Consider the following 23,698-nt stretch of genomic DNA (forward strand, 5'->3'; position numbering starts at 1 on the left):
TGCAGCTTTAGCTTCCGAGTCCAGTTTTACGACTTCCTGTTGTGTGGCTCCGCCCACCCGTTCATCTCCTTTTCCTGGCCCCCGAGCGAAGACGCACGATTGTGTCGCCGGCGATCTGCGTGATAAAACGCGGCGCGAGGCCACGCACGCTCGTTTCCCTCTCCGTTCTAGCCCTCGATTCCTACTCTGTGATATAAAGGTTAGTTCTCCAGCGCCGCTCTGATATGTGTCATTGAGCTCCACTCTAATCCCGTTCCCATACAGGGGAATTAGCATTTTGCAAATGGAGATAAATACTGCCTATTACAGAGAGAGTGAAATCCCCCCACCCAGGTGCAAATTGCCAGGTCTTGTTAAGTACCCTTAACTCTCTCCCCATTAACTTTTCATTTGTGTGTGGATGCCAGATTCCTCGAATCCAATCCATCGTTATTCGGCTCTGCCGCCGCGGTGTGATATTTCCCATACTTATTTAGCAGTAGTGTTTCTTGTGCTGCTGCCAGTCTGTGAGATCCGCCTCCCTCTGCCTCCATCTTCGTGCGGTTGCCAGTGTTTGCGCGACACGCTCTCACCAGCAGCGCCGCCGACCCGCCACCAAGCCAGGAGAGTGCACAGCACTGGCGCCACAAATTCTCACTCTTGCCATCTGCCACCCAAAATGTAATTAAATTTCACTTATCTTTTTTTATGAAGCAGAAGTTAATAGAGCAGGCTTATTAAATCAGGGGGGTTTTCACGCCAACTGGAGTCTCACTGGAGCTTGACTCTGCCGAGTATACACGCCACTGTCCTAACAGTTTGTACAGGTTAACTTCAGTGGGATGACTTGAGCAGTTGAACTGGATGTAATACAAAAGAACCTTCCTTCACTATATATACATATATATGTATCTCTACCCATAACGACCCACGGTGACACAGGTGCCACACGTCCTTTAAATTGTTCCTTATACAGTCCCTAAGTGACACCTAAGTCCCTAAGTGACACCTACGGAACATCTTGGTGGGTCATGTGACGGGTCATTATGATTTTGTGTTCCCATAACAACATTTCCAAGATTTCTGATCCCGGTTGTGAGAGATCTGACACAAGTAGCTCAATTTAAAAAGCTAGTTTTCCGTTGCTAAAGGTAACATTCACACATTTAGGAATTATAATGCTTCAATAACATATACTTTATTATATTGAACCTGCTGTGAACACATTTCTTGAACAAACTGATATAAAACAAATCAGATGTGATACATACGTCACATCGGAACTTTAACCTAAAAGGTTCACAATAAAACCACATGTGACATATAAGAAACATGATTATGATCTGCTCAGTTCATTTGGCTGATTCAATGATATTTATCTAATATATTTTATATTGTTCAATTCAAAGCATAATAAAAGCAAACGTAAACAAAAAAATTATTTAATATTAATTAAATTATGAATACAAAAGGTATACCAGTAAAGCCCAATGTGACATGTATGTAACATTTCAGATATTTGACACTATTTTGAAATGGGTTCGATGTGGTCTATTTAATTATGTCCCCCATAAGGAGAAATGGGTCTCGGTTCTTAACGGTTAAATGAGAAAATATAAAATATCCACTGGGTTTTTCCTTTTTCTCCCTCTCTGTTATTCAGACATAATCTTCGGCAGGATCATAGAATGTATGATGCGCGTACGTTTGTTTGTTGAGTGCTCGTATACGATGACCTTCAAACAGTAGTGCGTTGTGGCTAATGTGGCTTCATGGAGACAGGAAGAGAGTATTAAAAGAGCGCACTGCGGCACGCTTCTGAAAAGCTCTTGGAGGCTTTTAATCATTACCTCCACAGTTCAAAGCTGCGAGGGTACAAACACAGGACACGCATGCACTTAGATACAAGGGGAGGGAGGGAGAGAAAGAGGGAGAGACTTAGTGAGCAATAGGCGTCAAAACTTTCTGGCAAACTCCCCACAGTTGGCCTTAAACCCATTACGTATGTTGCATGGAGGTGTTCATGCTGCGCTGGCTAATCAGGATTACCCTGCAGAGCAGCGTGTGGACATGGCTGCGTCTAATCCGCTGTGAAAGGCAACGTGTTGCTCATTTCTCGGTGGGTCGCACTAATTATGCAGCGGCTAGGTGGACACGCACGACGGGGGGCTGCAGCCTGTAAGTGCAAAGTTGTACAATAGTGCAACACATAAACTGTGATAATTCCTTTAGGTGTGTTAGACAATGTTTTCCGACACAACGAGGTTTCCCATTGGGTGCCTGTGAATTTGTCACAGCAGTTATCTGTATGGGCATACGGTGCATGTGAAATGAGCTGTCCATAAGGATGGCATTCGACACGCGCGCGCTGTTCCATTGGAGCATGAGGCTGTAATTCATTTGGGGATTTCCAAGAATTGCTTTCCAGTTTCCATAATTTTCAGTTGGAAGAGTCTGAAATTCTAATGATTTTAATCCTTTAAACTCATTAAAACAGTTTGCACTGCAGAGGCTTAACTTTCAAGGAGCTTAGCTTTATACTGTACAGTACGCACACACGCATAAATGATATAATATGAATCAGATTAAATTAAATGTACTTGATGACATTGTGCATTGTGTGTGTATACGTCACTGCACCACTGTGAACTTCAATAGATGCACATTGTGGTAAATAATGAGCAATGGTGAATACATAAATTGAATTATAGCTTTTTAGATGTTTTACTCAGGAAGTTATTCAGGAACATTTGCTTGCTTTTCAAAACAGCCTATTTCACCACGTCACGGTATAATTATGGTTTATTGCAACTCCTTTTGGTCATCATTTCCATCGGTAATAATTACATTGTACTCATAAAATGAATAGATGATATTTGTGACATTGCCCCAAATTAGTTCAAATTAAAATCAGTTGTAAGCATCCGCCACAGTTTGTAGTCCAACCTCTTACTGTAGTTACTTACCATACATGCCTTCACTGATGTATAACTTCATGGGCAGTCACTTTTGTTTTAACTTCTAAATAAAAATCTGAATCATCTTGAATATGTCGTCATCACCTATGGTATTCGTTACAGTCGACGTTCTTCTCAAGTTGAGCTTTTGTTGGTGAGCTTCTCCACGCAGACTTTAATCTAATCTCTCTGCCCCGTTGTGTCCCTGTCCTCCTTCAGATCCTGGTCCACGTAGGCTTCCTAACCGAGGAGTCTGGAGATGTGTTCAGCCCCAAAGTGCTGAAGGGGGGTCCTCTGGGAGAGATGGTCCAGTGGGCCGACATCCTCACTGCGCTGCACGTGTTGGGACACAACCTCAAGATCTCCATGTCCGTCAAGGAGCTGCAGGGGTGAGTTAATTGCATTTTTTTGTTTTTATTTCTTTGAGCAGCTGATTGTTTCTCATTCACCCGATGCACCAGTGTTTTTCTTCTGAATCTAAACTGGTGTTAAGAAAAGATTGCGTCGAAATAGAGATCCTGCAGATGAATAGGTCATGGATTGGTTGGGTCGAGGCTATAATGAAACAGAACGGGCCATTTCTAACATCTACATTAACTGTAAAGATGCCACAAAATGAATCTGATGACAGCTGTGACTACAAACCAATGACGTTTTTACAACCCTCCTGTTATCAACGTGCTCCTGCGTGCGCTTATTGGAGTCGAAATGTTTAAGATTGCCGTGCGCTCTAATTACACCACTTTCCCACTTCAGATTATGCGCGAGTGCCCTAAAGTCGGATTTATTTGTTGCTGCATCGATCCCGTGTCGACGCACTCCACAGCTTCCTGTCGGGGCGGCTGCGTCGCCGTGTCTTTTTATCCCCTGCGTCAGCACGCTTGCACGTTTCTGCTGACGGATACAGCTACAGAGCCAACACACACACACACACACACACACACACACACACGGGTGGGTGGATGTGAATCAACCCTGTTGGGGGAGATCCTTCCGGCTTGTTTCGTCCAGTCTCTGCAATATCTACTTCATGGTCGAGACTGAATAAATCATGCAGGTTGTCAGGCTCCCGTGAAGATGGATGGCTGACGTTGACCTGTAGAATACTGAAGAGGTATACGAGGTCTGAGAACACAACTGAATCTCACTTCAGATGGGCGATGTCTTAGTTCAGCCTTGATTGGGCCAATAGTCTCTGTCTCTCTGCCCCCGTTGATGACACGGGTATAGAGTATCGATCAATATAATGATGTCAACGCAGACCCCGCCGTGCTCTCCTTCCACTGTGCACTGCCTGCGACAGCTCTCACAAATCATAGAAGTTGTATTGCCCCCCCCCCCCAGCCTTCGGCAGTCATTTTGTAGACGTATAACTCCTCTGCAGGAGCAGGAGAGAGTATGAAAATCAAGTGGGATTTTATTATTTATAAAAAATACATTTCGAGACGGCAGGGACATCCACAAGGCCGAGCTCAGTTGCCAGACTGGAAATGGATGGCGGGACCGTTTTTTAGGCCGAGCGTGTCACTGTAATGTCTCGGGATCTTCCTTTTTAACACCAGCCTTTCTCACAACCCGGGCGGCGACGTGTTTAAGGCGACTGTGAAACGCGATCTAACATACCAGCGTGATGAATTATTTCCTCCACCTTGCCCACATGGAATGGCTTCGAGTGGGGAAAAATACCTTTTGCGCTCTGGATTACTTGAGGAAGCAGGCTAATCTTTCTTCAAACTGCTTTCCTGATCCTGACTCGGTCCTTAAGAAACACTGGTGTGAGAAATGGCAACGTCAACTTTGCCTCCTGATGTCGATCTTTCCACATGGTTTGCTGCAGTAAGGTGGAACAGAAAAAGGGTGATGGCGTGTTTTACTGCCGTTTTTTTTGTTGACGTGTCAACTTTTTGTTCTGACACCTTTCATTTCCCCTTGGTCCTTCAGTAAGATTAAAAAAAAAAGAGAAAGTTACGGTTGAACAAAGGTGGTAATGTAGTTTGGCATGAAGTTGTATTATATAAAGAAAAAAAGTCTCTCCTTCGCCTTTCATGTTCCCCACAATTATGTGGCGTCTCTATTGATCTTTCCCGAATGTTTAGAAAACCTCACAGCAAACATGTCGTCAATTCTGGGGAAGCAGATGCTACTTAAAAGAGGACATAATGTGTTCAGTTCTTTGTGGCATATTGATCTTTAAGATACTCATTTGTGCTGTCATACTTTGTAATTCAAATGCATATTCATCCACCATATTTTCTGCCACCTTGCTACACACACACAACGGCAAGGTGATTTGAAAAGCGCGAGTATTGATTTCCATATTCACACAAAACACAAAACAGTGTAATGCATTGTGTGTGTGTTGTTTCTCTCACACGTTGGCTTTGCGTGTGTTTTCACATCAAGCAAATGCAATCCAATCCCTGTGTTCCATCAGTAAAGAAACGAGGAACCAATAGTGTAAAACCGTGAGTAGCTCAGTCAACTCCGGTCACTCAGATGCAACCCAATAAACACAATATTCCTTCACAGATGGCTGATGTTGAGTTATTGTCTGCTGGTGTGATCGACAGAAAGAGACGTACTGACTGAAAAACAGTGTCCTATTATATGTGGTTTTCGGTAAATAAACCCTTTTTCGTCCATTACAGTCCTATTTCAGTTCAGATGCCTTACTATACAATTCTGTCTCTTACACCTCACCTGTATAGTTTCAAAATAATGTCTTTCTCTCCCACTTCTTCACAGTGTTGTCCATTTTTGCGTCCTTTGTTCCTCATTTGTCCCAAATAATGTGCCCGCAAAGGCACACAAAGATGTAGCCGGGCAAGCAGTTAAAAACACAGGGAAATGGCATTGACCATCTGGAAAAGCAGGACGAGGCACATGGGAAACCAGGCACACAGACACAACTTGCCCAGAGGACGCTGAGTCCAGATACAGATTTAGAAACATTTCTTTGCTTTTCTTTGAGGGAAGACTGACCAGCATTAAACAAAACTGAACAAAAAGTGCCCAAGGTCCATACAACTCCGTGTGTGCGTGTGTGCGTGTGTGTGTGTGTGTGTGTGATACATTGCTCTTATGGCCACATCTGAGTGTTGGAGCTGTCTGAGGAGGAAGCAGGAGGTAGCTGTAATTGGCCACTGAGGGGATGATTTGGTCTAGGGTTGTGTTACTGTGTATAACATGGACCCTGAATTGTAGTTTCCAGTCAGTACTACTATGAGGTGGCTGATCATGCGATCAGAGCACACAGAGACTCACTAACATATTTTGGCCCAAAGACAAAGCCTGAGAGGGAAACAATGAGAACCAGAACATATGGACAAAAACAACTACTGATTCAACTGGGAAGCGGTATAGTTATATGTGTGAAACCTTCTACTTCATTGAATTCTAATGAGTTGTCTGAGCTCTTTTGATTGTGTCGTGGTCATATCTTTTCTGTGACTTATCTCAGTTTCGAGGCTGTCACTGTGTACGATGACGGACTAATGAGAAAATGTGAATGGAGAAGTAGGGAGGACAGGGGAGAACCGCAAAGCGCTGAGTTAGCATCCGTGCAGTTTGGGCGGGGGCTTGTGTTATTCAAATATGCAAATAATGGTGTGTTTTTTTTAAGGCTCCCTGATGAATTCCATCCCTTTGTTTTGGATCGTGCACTGTCCTTCATTTCTGCACATAGCAGAAATTTCACTTACACCATTCACCTGCCCACACACACACACACACACACACACACACACACACACACACACACACACACACGCACACACGCACGCACGCAACAGCACACAAACCCGAGTTAATTCAATACAGGTTTTTTGCATCTCCCCGTGTCTGCTGAGTGTGCATTCCTCACAATGGGGCCTGGACAAGCAGCTTGTTGGAATTTGGTGCCAATTAGATTGGCAAGACACCTGAAATATATTAGTGTGAGGAAGAGGAAAGACGGGGCTCCGTCTGCTCTCCATTACAGACTCAAGGTACAGATCACTAGCGGTGGACGGTCAGCACCTTTGTGCCTGATCCTGTCACTACTGTAAAGAGAAATATTGAAGGCTCCGTAATACTAAAACATTTAATAATCCAGCAGGAGAGGAAGATATGGCCTTTTGCAGTATAGCACACTCTGGGCACGCCATGTGGACTGTGACTGGGCACTTTAAGAAATCAAGATGCTCACTAGAACCTTACGGGCTCTTTGACCTGTCCTCATAGGAGAACCCTTTTTGGTTTCTGGTCGAACCTTTTAAAAAGGTTTCACCCAACAACCCCTTAAAAAATATATGTTCTCTCGTTAACCCTGCCCCCCAGAACCCTCTCTGAAGATTATATCCAGAAGCTTGTTCCCCTTCAAAGGGTGCTAACCAGAATCCACCCAGTGTGTTCTACAGAGAACCCTTTTATATTTTAAGGGTTTCATCTAGGGGTGCTGTGTCTGTACTGTCTTTCCGATAAACCGTTGATTTGACATCTGTTAATTCAATTTAGTTTATTTTATTTTGTATAGCCCAGAATTACAAATGTGCCTCAGAGGGCTTTACAATCAGTCCACATACGACATCCCTGTCCCAGGACCTCACATCGGATCAGGAAAAAAAGGGAAGAAACCTTCCCTCTCCCCGGATGGACAGAAGCAATAGATGGCATGTGTTCAGATGAACTGTGTTACAGAGTTACAACACATTCAATGAATATGACAGAAATTATGAATAATTAGTAGTAGGCATGGACCACGATCCATGTAAACAGAAGGAGATAGGGAGGAGGGGCAATCAGCAGGGCCATGGAAGGAGGCCGGGACCATGTGGCAGGAGGCAGGGCCAAGAAGCAAGGAGGCCGGACCCAGGGCAAGGCCAAGGGGCAGGTACCAGGAGGAAGGTTGGGTTCCAGACACAGCCACGATCCATGGAAACCTGAGGCGAGAAGGCAAAAAGACTCCGGGAAGAAGTAGAATTAGAAATGTGAAATGAAGAGACATGAATTTGTCCAGAAGGAGAAAGAGAAGAGAAGAGGAGAGAGGAGCTCAGTGTATCCTAGGATGTCCCCAAACAGCCTAGGCCTATAGCAGCATATCTAGGGACTGGACCAGGGCAAACCTGAGCCAGCCCTATAACTATAAGCACTATGAAAGAGGAAAGTCTTAAGTCTACTCTTAAATGAGGTGACTGTGTCTGCCCCCCGAAAGTGGAAGCTGGTTCTATAAAAGAGGAGTTTGATAACTGAAGGCTCTGGCTCCCATCCTACTTTTTAGGGTTCTAGTGGGGTAATATGGTACTATACGCTCTCTAGTGGGGTAGTAGGGTACTATAAACTAATTGGCACTTTTCACGGGAACAACCAAGTGAAACTCTATAATTGTCTACCAGAACATGTGGCCAGTAATCCTCATAGTATGGCACCGACCCCTTGTTTACGACAACTGGCTTTACACACCACCTTCCATTGTAGCTATAACTACAAACACTTCTGACCAATGGGGTTGGCCCTTAATCCGTTCAAAGGTACTGGCAGTTCTTGTTGAAAACTGCTTGAATGTTCATCAGATGTTATTGGATTATTTAGGAACATGAACAACGCTTAACAGAAGGGTCAAATATAAGGTTTATTTGAATGCTTGTCGTCTATAGATAATTATTTAGTTTGTATACTTCTCCTAAGTTACTTTTGTGTATATCTAAGTCTTTATTTGTGTTCTAGTTCTTTTTTCTAAACAAGCAATATTCTCTGTAATTCAAATATTTTGCCATTTATAATTATATTCCTTAGATTCACTATTTTTCCAAGTGGATTATGTCCTGATTATTTATTTGAAACTCAGCTGTAGTTAATACTCTCCTCTCCCCTTAAACTCACAGCTTTTAGATTCTCAGTCTCTTTCTGTGCCTTGTGTAACTCGCTCTTGCTGTCTCGTGCTCTCCCCCTCCTTCTCTGCCTCCAACTTCAGGTGTCAAGTCTTATAATCTCATCCCAACTGCAGGTAATGTCTCAGTTGCCATGGAGATCAGACTTTGGGACTTTTTGGGTTGGAGGTGGAAAGACACAAAGTTACAGCCAATCAACACCTCAGAAAGAGTAAATGATAGAGGAGGGGTAGAGAATCAAAAAGTGTCGGTCTCTTTTGTCCTTGAGATTTGTTGATAATTGGATAGTGGAAGTCGACAGCAGTCTTACATTGACATGTGTGAAGGGTTTTCAGTACTGGTGTTCTTTTGAGAACTAAAGAGATATGCATCTTTGTGTTCTAGTAATGTTTCTGAAAGCTCAAACTCAGTTTCTTAAACTCCTGGCTACTCCTCATCACCTTAAACACCCACAAGCACAAACAGTATTTATTTAAGTTAAAACAAAAAAACTGTACAATATTGTAAGAATCAATGGACAGAGATCACTGTATAGGAGAAGTGGACGTAGTCACTGTGACGTCACCCATTGGTTTGTGGGCTGTTGTTTTGAAGCCTGGAGATGGCAGCATTTTGGCCACCGCCATCTTGTTTTTTCGCAACCAGAAGTGACACAAGAGGGTGGAGCTAAGTACAACCGAACGCTGATTGACATGCTTGCAGGCGACCAGAACGGTTACAATTAACTTTGATGAACTAAAAACACGCAATGAAAGGGTAAAAGTTCTTTGACGGAAACACAGACCCAGACCGGACAACACTGCAGTGGTGACCTGTCAATCACAAGATAGCCCCGCCCTAAACCATACCTTGCTGTATTGTCTATTTTACTCTAAATGAGACCATAATTTACTAAATGAACTCCTGCTGTATTGAGAAGACTTGAAACTAGCAATTGAGAACACAAACTACACTCTTAAAAATCAACTGATAAGTAGGGTCATTTTCTCATGGACTTCATTAAACTATACAATCAGACTTCTCTTTGAGGAGTCGCCCCCTGATGGCCTGTACTTTTCCGGGACTTCCTTATTGTCTTTTCAGACACTGAGGTTGTCACCTGACAGACAGAGTAGTCAGAATAGTTGCAGCTGTATTTTGTAAAAGACAGGAGAGGAGGGGCAACTTTATTGGTTATGGCTGCTGTTTAGTGCTCCTGTTACAGAATGAGGTGGCAATAGAAATGTCATTAGTCAATGCTAGTGTTGTGAATTACTGCTACAGTTAATGCCGCTGTTTTTTAATCATGTGTTTCATCAAAAAAAGATGATGCATTATCAGACATTTCCTTGTCACTCGTAGGGGCTATTATCAGTTGTTACAGCGACAGTTAAGTGGCTATTAAGGCCATCTGCTCACAAATCTTGTGCACTTCCAAGTTTCATCCTTGCCTTTAAAAACTATTTATGTGCTTCTGCAAATAGTAACCTGTGCATTTAAGTAATCCCAGTTCGTCTTCCACGGTTTACTCCCATCTTTGCCTTTTGCGCATCAAAATATGGAAGTCCACCATTCACATAACGCAATAATCTCAATTGCTTTAAGTCCGATTAAGTCTGTATTTCCCAGTGAATCCCCAGGATGCTTCAAGCTCTGTCTCTCATAGTTCTTATAAACGGGTGAACAGACCTCTCCACCGTTTGTCCTACTTCATATTCCACCTCAGGAATATCCATATCCAGACGTAACTGTCTGTCTTGCATGAGAGTGTGCGTTTCACAGGAAGAGAGATGCACATGCGCTAACTTCAGCATGTGACTGTGTGCTGTAAAATAACTAAAGCTAGTTTGCATCATAAGCTCATTGCTGTAAGTCTAGCGATTTAGCCCAGATTTAGCCCAGAAATGGCTTGCCCCGGAGATTAAAGCAAAAAGAACCATCCACTGAGGTTACGTAATGCCTTATAAAATTGGATTGGTCTTCAGATTTTCTCCTGCTTGCACACTTGTTTTTCTTTTAATCTCTTTCTTGTTTTTGGTGACAATTTGCTCTCTTGCTCTCATTGTTTGTCAACATTAGTGGACTAAATGGATTATGACGTTGTAAAATGATATGTGTGGGACCCTCAAAAGAGTCTGAAAGTGCCAGTCTGAGGTGTGGGCTCGACTGCAGCAATTCTCCCCGGACACCTCCAGCTGAAACGCGCATTTCCTCTCAGAAACACATGCAGAAATGAGATGCAGATATAAGAAAGAGCAAGTAGATGTGAATCTGTGGGTGGGCTCCTCTTTTTCTTCTGAGTGGTTTCTGTTTTTTTTCTGTTAAGTCCATGAAAAGTCAAAGTCACGCTCTGGGTGACTCTGTGCCCCATAAACCCTCTCTCGCTCTCTCTCTCTCTCCCTCTCTCTTTCATTCTCTTCATGTATCTTCTCCCTCCATCATCACCCCCCATCAACCTGACTCCCTCACCTTTCTGCCATCATTAAAGTGAAGCCTGTAGAGAGACTGGACTCAGTGACCTCGGTTCACCTGCTGCTCTCCCACATGCTGGCTACGAGCTGCCTTATTATACCTGCCCAAAGCAGATAGGAACACACACACACACACACACACACACACACACATCTCGTTTAAACCCTCATCCTGCTTTCTTTTCTTCTGAGCAATTAGGCTGTTCTCACTTTCCTTACATCGCTGCTTTCTCTTATTATATTTTCCACAACCTTTAATTTTCTTCTCTTCCTTCTGACTCTGCTGTGCAACAAAAACTATGCCGCTTTGGAGAGGGAACATAACTTGTAAAGCAGATGTCTCAAAACATTATTATACACTTGACTGTAAGAGCGGGGGAGAACCCATTAAAAATATCCCAATTTTGAGTTGTGAAGGCAGGGTGTATCCGATCTCTTTATTCGAGAGAAGATGCTGAGATGTGTGAAACTTGTGAAAGAGACTTCTGGGCAGGTAACTGCAGCACATTAACATGAATCAATTGTTGGGAAATGTTTTTTGTGTGTTTCGTATGTGAGATAGAGCGTGTCTCTTTGTTAACAAACTAGAGCGTGCAAACGAATGGTATGCTCCGTCTGCATCATTTTGACTGCATAAAGAATAGCAGTTTATACTTTATTCAAAGATACCGATGACCCCATCCTATACGGTAGCTCAACGCTCTTTGCGTGTGTGTGCTCAGTTGCGAAGACATTTCAGCCGGCTGAAGAGCTCAATCTGTGCTCCAATCGCAATAAACCACCATTAATTAACTAACACAGTTCTGTACTTATACATATAAAATATATGTGCTTAATGTGAACAACTTGTATCCAAATCTGACATACCAAGAACACTTCTTTTTTAGATATCAGCAGGCTAGAGACAGGGCTCATAAAAGACTAAATCTTTCTCCTTAATATCTAAATAGCATTCTGTTGATATAATACTTTCGATAGTCTTTGGTTATAAAAGCATTATTTCTATGTGGTCCAAACCCGGACCGCGGTTCGCCTACGAGTGACCCCTGATGTAGTATAACCACCGATTCGAGAATTTAAATGTCACGTTGCCTTAAAGCTCCTCTCCTCACTCCTCCTCTCTTGCCTTCTGTCTCTTCACCTTATTTTCTCTCGCTCTTCGTCTGGCTGCTTCTCACTGTGTCTCTATGTTGTTCCCCTCTAAGCTAAAATCAATGTGCTTGTTAGCAACTTCCCAGATTTTTACTTCATTTCATCACCCGACCCTTACTTCTAACCCCTTACAGACACACACACACACACACACACACACACACACACACACACACACAGTAATGACTTCCTTCATCCATTGTCTCAGATTTAAAGCACTGAGGGGGTGGTGGCTCATGGGTGACTTTGTCTTTTGTTACTGGTGATGCTCTGACTCACATCTCCCCCTCTAATTGGTCTGCATGATACAACTGGGACTGGGAAATACAAATAGCTGCTCATGCTTCTTCAGCTGATTTAGCACAGTCCTTAGTGTACCGACATGGCTGTCTGCTGGTACGTCTCCCCCTGTAGCGTTGGGGTTTTATACCACTACCATTGGAGCCGTTCTCGAACATGAATAAAACAATGAATCAAATAAATAATGATATCAATTGAATACTGAGATATGACACTATAGTAGGGCTGTCCCAAATACCATATTTTGGGCTCCGGTGCTTCAATAGTAATGAACCGCCGTGAACAAAGGAGCGCTTTGCCGTCCCGGTTAGGAGGCAGCACGGACTCATGTAAACTCATTAAAGCAGCACAATTCATCTTGTGCTCCGCCATAAGCAATGATGGAATATCCTTGACATGACTTGGAAAGGACTCAGCCAGACATGTTTCTGTTCTTGGCTGAGATGGACAACTTAGTGCTGAAACCCAACTATTTTGGTTGAGTATTGTGACCTATTTCCAAATTAAACAGAATATGTGGACATGGTTTATAACGAGGGGATTCAAATGCCTGATAATTAATTGGATTAAAACAAGTGGTATTAGAGAATGTAGCACACTTGCAGAGATATGGAGCTGTAGGAAGGTCTTTGTAAAGTTTTGGCATCAGAAATTCAAACACAGGTCTTCGACTTAACATCACTCTGCTAGCTACCCACTAACTGTATATGATGGGCGTGTTAGCCAATCATTCCCAAATCCCATTTTATTGGATAAAATAGTATAACCACCTTCTCGTTCAAGATGAGTTGTCGAAAATATTTAGCAAAATAAGGAATAAACACTGAAAAATAAAAAACACTCAAAAATGTATTTCGATAGATGTAACTAGCATGTAACTAGATAAATAAACATTAGGCAAAAGGACAGAGGATAGAACTTGCAAAGTGCGTTCATCAATCATTTAATTGAGGTGTCAAGATTAATCTGTAATCTCTAGTCTGATTAGTGATCAGTTTTACCGCTGGACGATCTGTGAGGATGAGACAATAACACGTTTGTCTCGCACGTAGGTTGCATGAGTTTATGGATAGTTGTTCGCCAGCTAGATGTTATCGCCAACTACCACCACACGCCTTGATTCGATCACCCTGATTTGCATGCGGCCCGGGTAAACCACAATAAGTATTGTAATCTGGATAAATCTGCATTCACACCAAATCAAGCGTCGCGGCGATCAGCGCATGGTTGTGCTCGAGTGTCACTGAACACCAAGTGACTGCACCATGATTCCTGTTTTGGTTTTCCTCATGACTGGGTTGTAAAGCTCTGGATTGCCGGTTGCGTTGCTCCAAAAGTTAAAAACAGGACGGCGACGAAGGGAGATGACGAAGGGTAGATTGGCGAGTAGAGGCAGCTGCATGGTCTTTATATGGCTTCAGTTGTCTGACTGTGTAGAAAAAGGCTCAGGGAGGTCAGCCTCCACCGGCTGATGAGTGGGAAAAAATAAAAAGCTAGACAGACAGGTACATCAAGGGGATGCGTGAGCGACGGCGTGTGTGTGTGTGTGTGTGTGTGTAGCACCAGTGTGTGTGGTTCGTCATCCCAGACCTAGACGCTGAGGGCTTTTCAATCTCCTCTTATTGGGAATGGAAGCAGGGGAGGGGAGTTTGAGCCCTGAATAGACTCCAATGCCTGGGGAAAGATTCAGCCGAGAGCCGGTAAAACCAACGCTATCAGCCATTCATCAAGCTCCTTTCCCTTTCACCGAGCTTTATTCCTCAGGAGCTGCCTGAGGCAGACGGAAAGGAAAATAAGGAAAAGCACATAAAAAGAGAAGTTGGAGGAAGTGTAACCTCAAGTCGTGAAATTATCTGTCTTTTCCTAAAATGTTCTATGTCTCACCCCTCAGTAAACGGGACTTTTGCACAAGCCATTGGAAAAAAATGGTCAGTGGTGCCTTTGTCGGCTTTTCCCGGAAAGGGTCTTAAACGTTCACACCAAAAGTGTTACTCCCCTGAGTTTACTCCCCTGAGTTTACTCGCCTGAGTTTACTCGCTGGACTATTTGTCGTTATTTGCCACATTCGCTTCATCTGCGTCGTGCGCCGCCTGCCCGGAAAGTTGCGTTATCCGCATCATTTGCATCTGTGCATTGACTTTTGCAACGCTTTTGGTGTGAACGTGAACAAATCTAGCGAGCATCGCCAAACAGATGATAATGACTGAGACTTGATATGTGAAAGAATGATATGTGTTAGCCTGCCACTCAAGTGAGGCAGTGGAGGCAACCCAGACTACATCATTTGAACAAATACGTTGATTTGTCTCTTAAAGCGCGGACCCAATCTTTAAAAGGATTAAATTATGTTGGACAACATAAATTAAAGTATTTAAACACTATTATTGCTCTTATAGTAATCATGTAATTTTCATTCCAAATGAAATATAAAAAGTGTGCAATACATATGAAATAGAAACATCGTACAGCTTGATGATGTGTCACTAAACCTGCATTAGCCACACTTTGGATGTCCACAACACATGTTTGTGTTCCCCAACAAGGTTATCAGGGCAAGTATTTTATACAATGATACAGTTTTATACAGACTGAGTTCAACGGTGTAATATGAAGTAACTTATGAAACTGTATCATGATGCAGAAAGAACTGAGTTTATTTTAGGGTTGAGATAAATAATGAGCCCTGGATTATCAACATCATAATGGTTCTTAATTGTTTCTCAGTGCAAGGTGCATGACCGCAACTGATAAATTGGTGTGCGGCACCTGCAGAGCAAGCACATAGTCATCAATTTTCGATATAGGGAAAATATGCAGTCATGCAGTAAAGGAAAATATCAATAGGTACATCATCAATTATATACATTGGTAAAAACACAATAGTTTAGTTGAGGATACCCATACAGTATGTGGCTTCTCCTTCATATTTTACCCACAAGTTCATTTATTTGAACTATTATCAGTGTTTCAGCATTTCAGCGTTACCTGTGTACCTGGTCTCTGTTAACTCTGAGAATACATTAGAATATGTAATTGTGTCTGTAAAACCTAAAGTCATATTTATCAGGTCTTTGCCCAGCACTGCTCAAAATGGGGTCGGAGATCTCTTATTATCCACTTTTTCCTTGAGCAAACTTGACAGCGCTTGTTAGTTATATCAGAGCTCATTGAGAAGGGAATGCAGCCGATGTGAGCAAAGTCAAGCGTAATTGGGTTCGGTGCCTGCATACTGTACCTCACGAGGCCTCCGTGGAGTTGCTAAGAGTTAACACGGCAACCCGGAGCATTTTGCTCAATGACGCTGTCTGTGTTTCCTCTTCCTAATGGCTTGAAAAGCAACGAGCTGTCAAAGACGGGCTCCGACTGATGTCAATAGACTTGTTATCTCTGTGCTCTCCCCGAGGAGAAAATTGGGCCATTTTAGGGCAGGTGTTGATTTCACAAAATCTAAAAAGATTGCTGTCGTTTCTCTCACCTTTACTTTTTTTCTTTCTTTGATGTGCCACTTTTTTCTCACTCGAGCCCTTTTCTTCTCTCTCTCTCTGGTTTTGGCAGCAAATTCTGGGCTGAATACTGAACTCAAACGCAGTTCTGAAACACAACCGCAGTTATTTTCATGGATGTAGACGGTGTCAGTGCAGACAGACGTTGCTCGTACGTCTTTACAGCTCCTTCACCGACAAACCGGCATTGTGTTTCTGCTCCATTTGTCTGGTGGAGAGATGAGAGCAGACGTGAGAGAGTCCACAACACCTTTTCCTCCACGCAAAGTGGTGGACCCACCGACACGCAGACAGACCAGCATTGGCCACTCCAGAGCCTTTACCACCGGGATGGATGAAAACTATTCAGTTAAGGTTGGGGATCGATCGTGATTATGGATAAAAGAAACCAACATTGACTGTGGTTAAAAAAAAATTTTAAAAAACGTTCCCTCCTTGCAGAAGATTGCCATCCACCATAACCACCTCCTTCTGAAGACGATATTGCTTAATAACAAACAGCACACTATTTGTTGAAGGGCATTTGCTGCAATGGTCGATGCTGTCGTCGTTCATGGAGGGACGGCCTCACAAATTCTCAGTTTCCAGTGTCGCTTCAACTCTGCGCCACCGTTTGTTTCTTCCCACCTTATCAGATTTAATACTTTTGATACTTTTGCATGTCTTCTCCAGTCAGCTCCACGTGTGAACCAGCAACTCGCTTATTAAAACTTGTCAAGTCACGATACTTCCTGGCGAAAACAAAGTTGCAGACTTTCCCTGCGTGTCATTGAGAACTCTTTCCGTGTGTGTGTGTGTGTGTGTGTGTGTGTGTGTGTGTGTGTGTGTGTGAGAGACGCCGCTCGCATCCACATGTCCACTTGACTTTGGGTGATTTGTGAGTGTTTGTTTCCGACACATTCATCCATATGTGTGCGTTCGCTCTGCTCTCGAGTGAAAGGCATCTGCCTGCTGTATCATTTGACTGGCACTCGTTCCTTCCTGCGTGCCGGTGCAGAGACGATTCATCTGATCGGCACCATGTATGAGAGCATCATGCGCCAAAGTATCTATTTACACATCCGTATCCCACCATATGCATTTTAATATCTGTGTGTGGGTGAGCTGTGAGCATTGTGTCTGTGTGTGTGCGTTTAAAATTCCCTCGACTTCTTCTGTCACAACCAATGCCGACTCCTATTCTTCTTGATTTAGTGGGATTAGATCAAAAGTTGCTGACGAAGGGAAAAAGGCGGACTTCCTGATGCCTTCGGAGAGAAAGCTGGAGCCGGCTTTATTAGCAAAGGGTGTGTGTGTGTGTGTGTGGAGTTATAGAGGTGTATTTTCCTTTCTTATTATCATTGTACATCTGCTTCTCTCGCTCTCTCTCTCTCTCTCTCTCTCACACTCTTGCTCTCTGTTGGATATTGTTATCCCTTTTTTTTTTTTACCAGTTTCAACCTCTTAATCTTTTTGTCTAACATCACCCTGTCTCTTTATCCTTTCTTTCTCTATCTTCCTTCCCCTTCACCCTTTTTCTTATCGCCTTTTGCTTAATCCCACACAGTTTTTCCTCTCTCTCCTCTCTCTCTCTCTCTCTCTCTCTCTCTCTCTCTCTCTCTCTCTCTCTCTCTCTCTCTCTCTCTCTCTCTCTCTCTCTCTCTCTCTCTCTCTCTCTGTCTCTCTGTCTCTAATTCTCCCACTCTCCACTGGAGCTCTTCATCTGAGAATTGTATTATCTCTGACAGGAGTGGTGAATCTTTTCCTCTTCCTTCTTTCATCTCTGATTCTTCTCTCCCTCTGCTCCCCTCTCTCTCTCGTATCGGTGTTTATGATGCCTTGCGGCTCTCTTATCTAGTGCACCCTGCCTTGGCTGATAACTGAGGCCTGTCAGCTGTGTGTGTGTGTGTGTGTGTGTGTGTGTGTGTGTGTGTGTGTGTGTGTGTGTGTGTGTGTGTGTGTGTGTGTGTGTGTGTGTGTGTGTGTGTGTGTGTGTGTGTGTGTGTGTGTGTGTGTGTGTGTGTGTGTGTGTGTGTGTGTGTGTGTGTGTGTGAAGAACATGTTGACTTACAACAATGTTTACATTTTTAGCCCGGAATTTGGGGTATTCAAGCTATCTATGCTACCACACACGTACACACACACACACAAAGAGACATCACTGAGGTAACGTCTTGACATGTAAAATAGACTTGTCTAGGGTCTGCACATAAGAGGAGGTGTTGCGCAATGTTGTCATCATGTCACGGTGATAAACTTTGGAACCAATTCTTCAGGCAGTAACTTTTTTATGTCACCTTATGCAACACCAAGGCAACATTTCCATGACATTTAACACTGAGGTTTCAATATTTTATTTGTGCGTGTGCCCTCATTGTAAACTGTCAGTTAGGCTCGTAAACATGTTCACGTTGTGCGGGTCACCATTTTCCTCAGTTTTGTGCAAAAATCTCCAAAAACAATCCTGAGGAAAGTTTTAGACGCGCAATCCTATGATGTTTACATGTTTACTATCGTAACCACTTTACCAATTTAAAAAATATATATATACACATTTGTTTTCTTTCCTGGCAGAATGAGGGCTGGCTTTTTCCTAAATGTAATAATACTTGTGTCAACAACATTCAGTCATTCGAGGAAGACAACCAAAAAGTCAAGACTTCAAGACTTTGAAGTTGAAAATGCGCCATCCAAACTGTTGTGTTGGTTCTGACATTGCAAACAATTTGGAAGTCCCGTCAAGCCCCGGGGATAGTTTTAATTTGACTAGAATGAGAAAAGTGTCAAAAAGAACAACAAAGATGTGATAAAAATAAATTTAAAAAATGTCTTGGCTTTAAACGTCAAAACATGTTCACCACATTCTGCCAGTGCAATTCCTTTGATAATAGAAATTGAGGAAAATGTGCGTTGACTCAACTCAGTTCATGAGCTACAAAGCTCAAAACTAAATCTGAATATGACGCTTAACATTATCATCACTGTTATGCCTTTATTTTATGGAAGGATACACACAACGACTAGAAAGGTATATACCCTAGGATAATATCCATCGTTTAAAAAGAAAAAAGGGACAACACCCCATTTTATTAGTATCGTGAAATACATTGTTTCATTATGGATTGGAGTTTCCCATGATTCTCAGCAGCGTGAAGGAGACAGAAGGCAAAAGCCGTCTGGGAGCGAGAGTGACATTCTTTCACTTTTTACAGCTACCGTGGGTTCTTTCAGAGTTCAGCAGCTCTCCCCTCATCAACTTCATCTATCATTCCATTAATTTGACTGATGTTTGAGGCCTTTGCATGGTTTCAGTATCAATATGGAGATATGGAGACAGGGTATTGTATCAAAGGTCTCTATTATGACACGAGTGCACAGCTCGTCCCAGTCTCAGCTGCTTCCTTCCTCTTTTCACTGCTGACCCCGTCTCACCCTCTGTCAGCCAGGACATTAGCTGACAGCTCTGGTTGGAATGCTTGTCAACTTCTGTGTCATGCAGACACAAACACACACACACACAGTTGTCACACACACACACACACACACACACACACACACCTGAATTCTGTGGAAATGCATTTACACTCACAAACTCTACTCACACATATTCAGTCAGTCGCACACATCCTTGCGGCCAGTATGGCTCACACTCACACTCACACTTACATTTACACACATGCACACACTCACACACACACAGACCCACACAGGAAGTTAAAAGTTTTAAGAAATATGTTTTGTTCTTCTTAATTTGTGAATTGGTAGTGCTCCCCTGCCTACCCTCACCCATGTATTCTCATACTCCATGCAATGAAGTGCGCGTGTGCGCGTGTGTGTGTGTGGTGATTCTGAGGGCTTGTTGACTCCATGCCAGCTAGGAGACAAGAGTACCTTGGGTAATTGGACTTCTGTGTGGCCCTGCATGGCACTCGAATTGTGTCTGGGATGGCTGCCATCCTGTGTGTGTGTCTGTGTGTGTGTGTGTGTGTGTGTGTGTGTGTGTGTGTGTGTGTGTGTGTATTGCTGATATCTATTTTGAACCTCTGTATAGGGTCTTTTCTGTGTGTCAGCCTGCATACAGTACATTTACAGCAAGTCGATACATACAATGTTTATATGGACCATGTGCTGTATGACTCTTCTGTGTGTCTAAAAGGTTGAGCCACAATCCAACTGGATTTTAATTATATGTCCTGATTTTGTATTGGTTTTAAAGGCTGTAATTAGTTGACCCAATATTCAGTCTTTCAATCGAACATTTTAAATATATACATTTGTAAACTACTGATATTTTTCAAAGCCACAATTTCAGATAAACCTTCAAAGTTGTGCCAGCATTTTGTTTTGAAGTGGGAGAATTGTGTCAACACATACATTTAAAAACAGAAGAAATATGGGTATACAATGTTGTAATCTACAAATTACACCTTTATCATTCTTATTGGGACATGATGATTTGTGACCTTGTGAATTCCCATCAAAGCTCCGGCCCATCTTCAATCTGAGGTCTAATTCCCCTGAATGACCGAACGTTACTGTACTACATTAGATTGACCACTGGCAGCATCAAAGCCTGCTGAACTGCAACTCTAGTTGTGACGTCACACTTAACATTGTTTACATATTGGCCAAAACGGGTCCGACACCTAATGCGATGGGGCCGAAGAAAGTTTCCGAATGTAGTTGTTTGCCTTTTTGAAATGTCCCGTACAAGGTGCCATCTAGACCAACCTCTATCCAAGGAGGGATTCAATGGTTTCATCAGATAAATCGTCCTTTAGCGTTCCTTAACAAAAGAACGAGAAAAATAAGACTTTCAAGAGTAAACAAGTCATTTTCCCCCTTGGCCGATATGCTACGGTTGAACAGCTGAGAGCAGAGGGATTAGAGGAGAATGAGAGAAACGCACTGCTGGTGGAAACTGAAGAACCAAGGAGCTGCTTGTATTCTGCCATGCTGCTGTTTTCTCAGCTGTTGGTTCATTGCAGTCTGTGCTTTTCTTTCTTCTTCTTCTTTCCGTGTGTCTTTCTTGTTTATTCTTTTGAATCCCGGCTGGCGTTACTGGAATCATCCAAGCCCTTTTATTACTGGGCTCATTGTTATGGCAGAAAGACCGCCACACGGGCGGGACTGATGGATATCTGCAGGCAAACAAAAGGCCTGACTGAGCTGCAGCACTGCGTAATGAAAATGAATTGTCCGTGTTATGTTATTGCTGCAATGAATAACCAGAGACGGTGTCGGGATCATTATGAAGTACAGCTTTGTATGCCTCCGCGAACACCTTTTCTGTTGGTCCGCCCGCTCCATTCTCGTGATATCTCAAGAATGACTGGAAGGAATTTCTTCAAATTTGGCAGAAAAGTCCACTTGGACTCTTTGATGTAGCAAAATAAAAATGATGAAGGGTTGACATTTTGGACAGACATGGATGTAAACTGCAACATGACTGGTTGGCGGAAACAATTTCTGCTTTCAATTTTTTTTATGTTTGTGTGTGATACAAAAGGTTGATTTGGATAATTTTGTATTTAATATAGTATGACCATTAAATGAGCCTGGTATTGAAATGTTAAAGCAAATAATCTCACCCTGTCTTGTAGCTCGATTATTTTGTTCCGTCTTGGGGCATCAATAAGCAGTCAGTAAGTGTAACATTGTCAATATTCCTGATATGTCGATGCATTGACATAAACACAAGCACAGATACACCTTGACTCCACATCCCAAAAGCAAAGCTTGTTTGAAGAATAATTATATGAAGACCGAATATGATGTCGATGATGCAGAGCTCATTCGGTTAGAACGACATTATCACCCTGTGTATGCTCCTCTGTTTCATTCCTTCTGATTTGATATCTCCGTTGTGCAAAATGTTAAATGTTTAAAGAAAATGTTGAAGACTGCAGAAGCAGGAAACATCACAGTGAAGAAATGTCTGCAAAATCTGAAATATGAACACGAAATCGCACGCTGTGTGACTGAGGCTGCATTCAGCCCTTTTTCATTGTCACAGTTCCCGACCTTCCAGTCCAAAGTCATGAGGTTTTTACAGAAGGGGAGGAGAGAGGGGGGACGGGAACATGTGATTGAAGATGTTGAGAATATTCCATGTGGGAGGACAATCTGAAAAAGAAAAGGTTTAGCACATAGATATTTTAGTAGAAGTGATTGTGCCAAGGAAGCAGGTGCTCATGGTGAGGCCTTGTAAGCCCCTGTGTTTGTCCAAAGCTTAATAAGAAGCCTTATACATCAGTGACTATATTTTCACTTGACTATATTTTCACCAGAAACTGCTCTACAGCTAACCTCACTGTAACTCCACTTCATGTTTCTGACCATTTCTTCATCTCTTACTCTCTCCCACTCTTTTGGAACTGACAACCCTCCCACAACGGATTCTGCACCTATCCGTCGCAACATCCGCACCCTCTCACCCTCCTCTCTGGCCTCCTCTGTTCTGTCAGCCCTCCCCTCAACCGATTCCTTCGCACTTATGCAGCCTAACTTCGCCACTGACACTCTTCTCTCTACGCTGTCGTCCTCTCTTGATTCTCTCTGTCCTCTTACGACTCGAAAGGTCTGCAAGTCCTCTCCGGCTCCGTGGCTGTCCGAACCGGTGCGCGCCGAGAGAGCCACTATGCGAGCAGCGGAAAGGAAATGGCGTAAATCCAAACACACCAGCGACCTGCTTGCCTATCAATCTCTTCTCTCCTCCTTCTCTGCGTCCATCACTGCAGCCAAAAGTTTGTTCTATCAATCCAGAATCGAATCCTCTTCATCTAACCCTAAAAAGCTCTTCTCAATTTTTTCCAACCTCCTTGACCCCCCTGGTCCCCCCCCTCCCTCCACCCTTCTACCAAGCCACTTTGTTGACTACTTTACAAAAAAGATAGACGACATACGCTCTTCATTTACTAATCCATCTTCCATAACTACACCTCCAGTAACTTCACCTTCTTCCCCCTTGTTTTCCTCTTTTATCCCCCTGTCTCCCAATCAAGTTCTTACCTTGGTAACCTCTGCCCGCCCAACCACCTGCCCCCTTGACCCCATCCCTTCTCACCTTCTCCAGTCCATTGCTCCGGACCTTCTTCCCTTTCTCACCCATCTTATTAACACCTCCCTCTCAACCGGCTGTTTCCCTAACTCTCTGAAGGAGGCAAGAGTCAACCCTCTCCTGAAGAAACCCACTCTCGACCCATCTGAAGTCAACAACTACAGACCTGTCTCTCTCCTTCCCTTCCTTTCCAAAACTCTAGAGCGAGCTATCTTTAACCAAGTCTCCTCCTTTCTTCACTGTAACAACCTTCTAGACCCCCACCAGTCTGGATTCAAGGCAGGCCACTCAACAGAGACTGCCCTCCTTGCTGTCTCTGAGCAGCTTCACACTGCTAGAGCAGCCTCTCTCTCCTCTGTCCTCATCCTTCTAGACCTTTCCGCTGCCTTTGACACAGTGAACCACCAGATCCTCTTGTCCTCCCTCCAGGACCTGGGTATCTCAGGCACCG

General features: G+C 43.2%; 1 protein-coding gene across 1 annotated transcript in view; it reads left to right on the forward strand.

Moving 5' to 3' along the window:
• LOC117739445 (alpha-1,6-mannosylglycoprotein 6-beta-N-acetylglucosaminyltransferase B-like) overlaps positions 1–23,698 on the forward strand; it is a 109,621-nt gene that overhangs the window by 57,333 nt on the left and 28,590 nt on the right. Inside the window, exon 8 of the mRNA XM_034545857.1 lies at positions 3,156–3,325. Coding sequence (XP_034401748.1) covers positions 3,156–3,325 — 170 coding nt within the window. The remainder of the gene's footprint in view (positions 1–3,155; positions 3,326–23,698) is intronic.

Source organism: Cyclopterus lumpus, chromosome 1 (genome assembly GCF_009769545.1).
Source record: "Cyclopterus lumpus isolate fCycLum1 chromosome 1, fCycLum1.pri, whole genome shotgun sequence".
Classification (NCBI taxonomy): domain Eukaryota; kingdom Metazoa; phylum Chordata; class Actinopteri; order Perciformes; family Cyclopteridae; genus Cyclopterus; species Cyclopterus lumpus.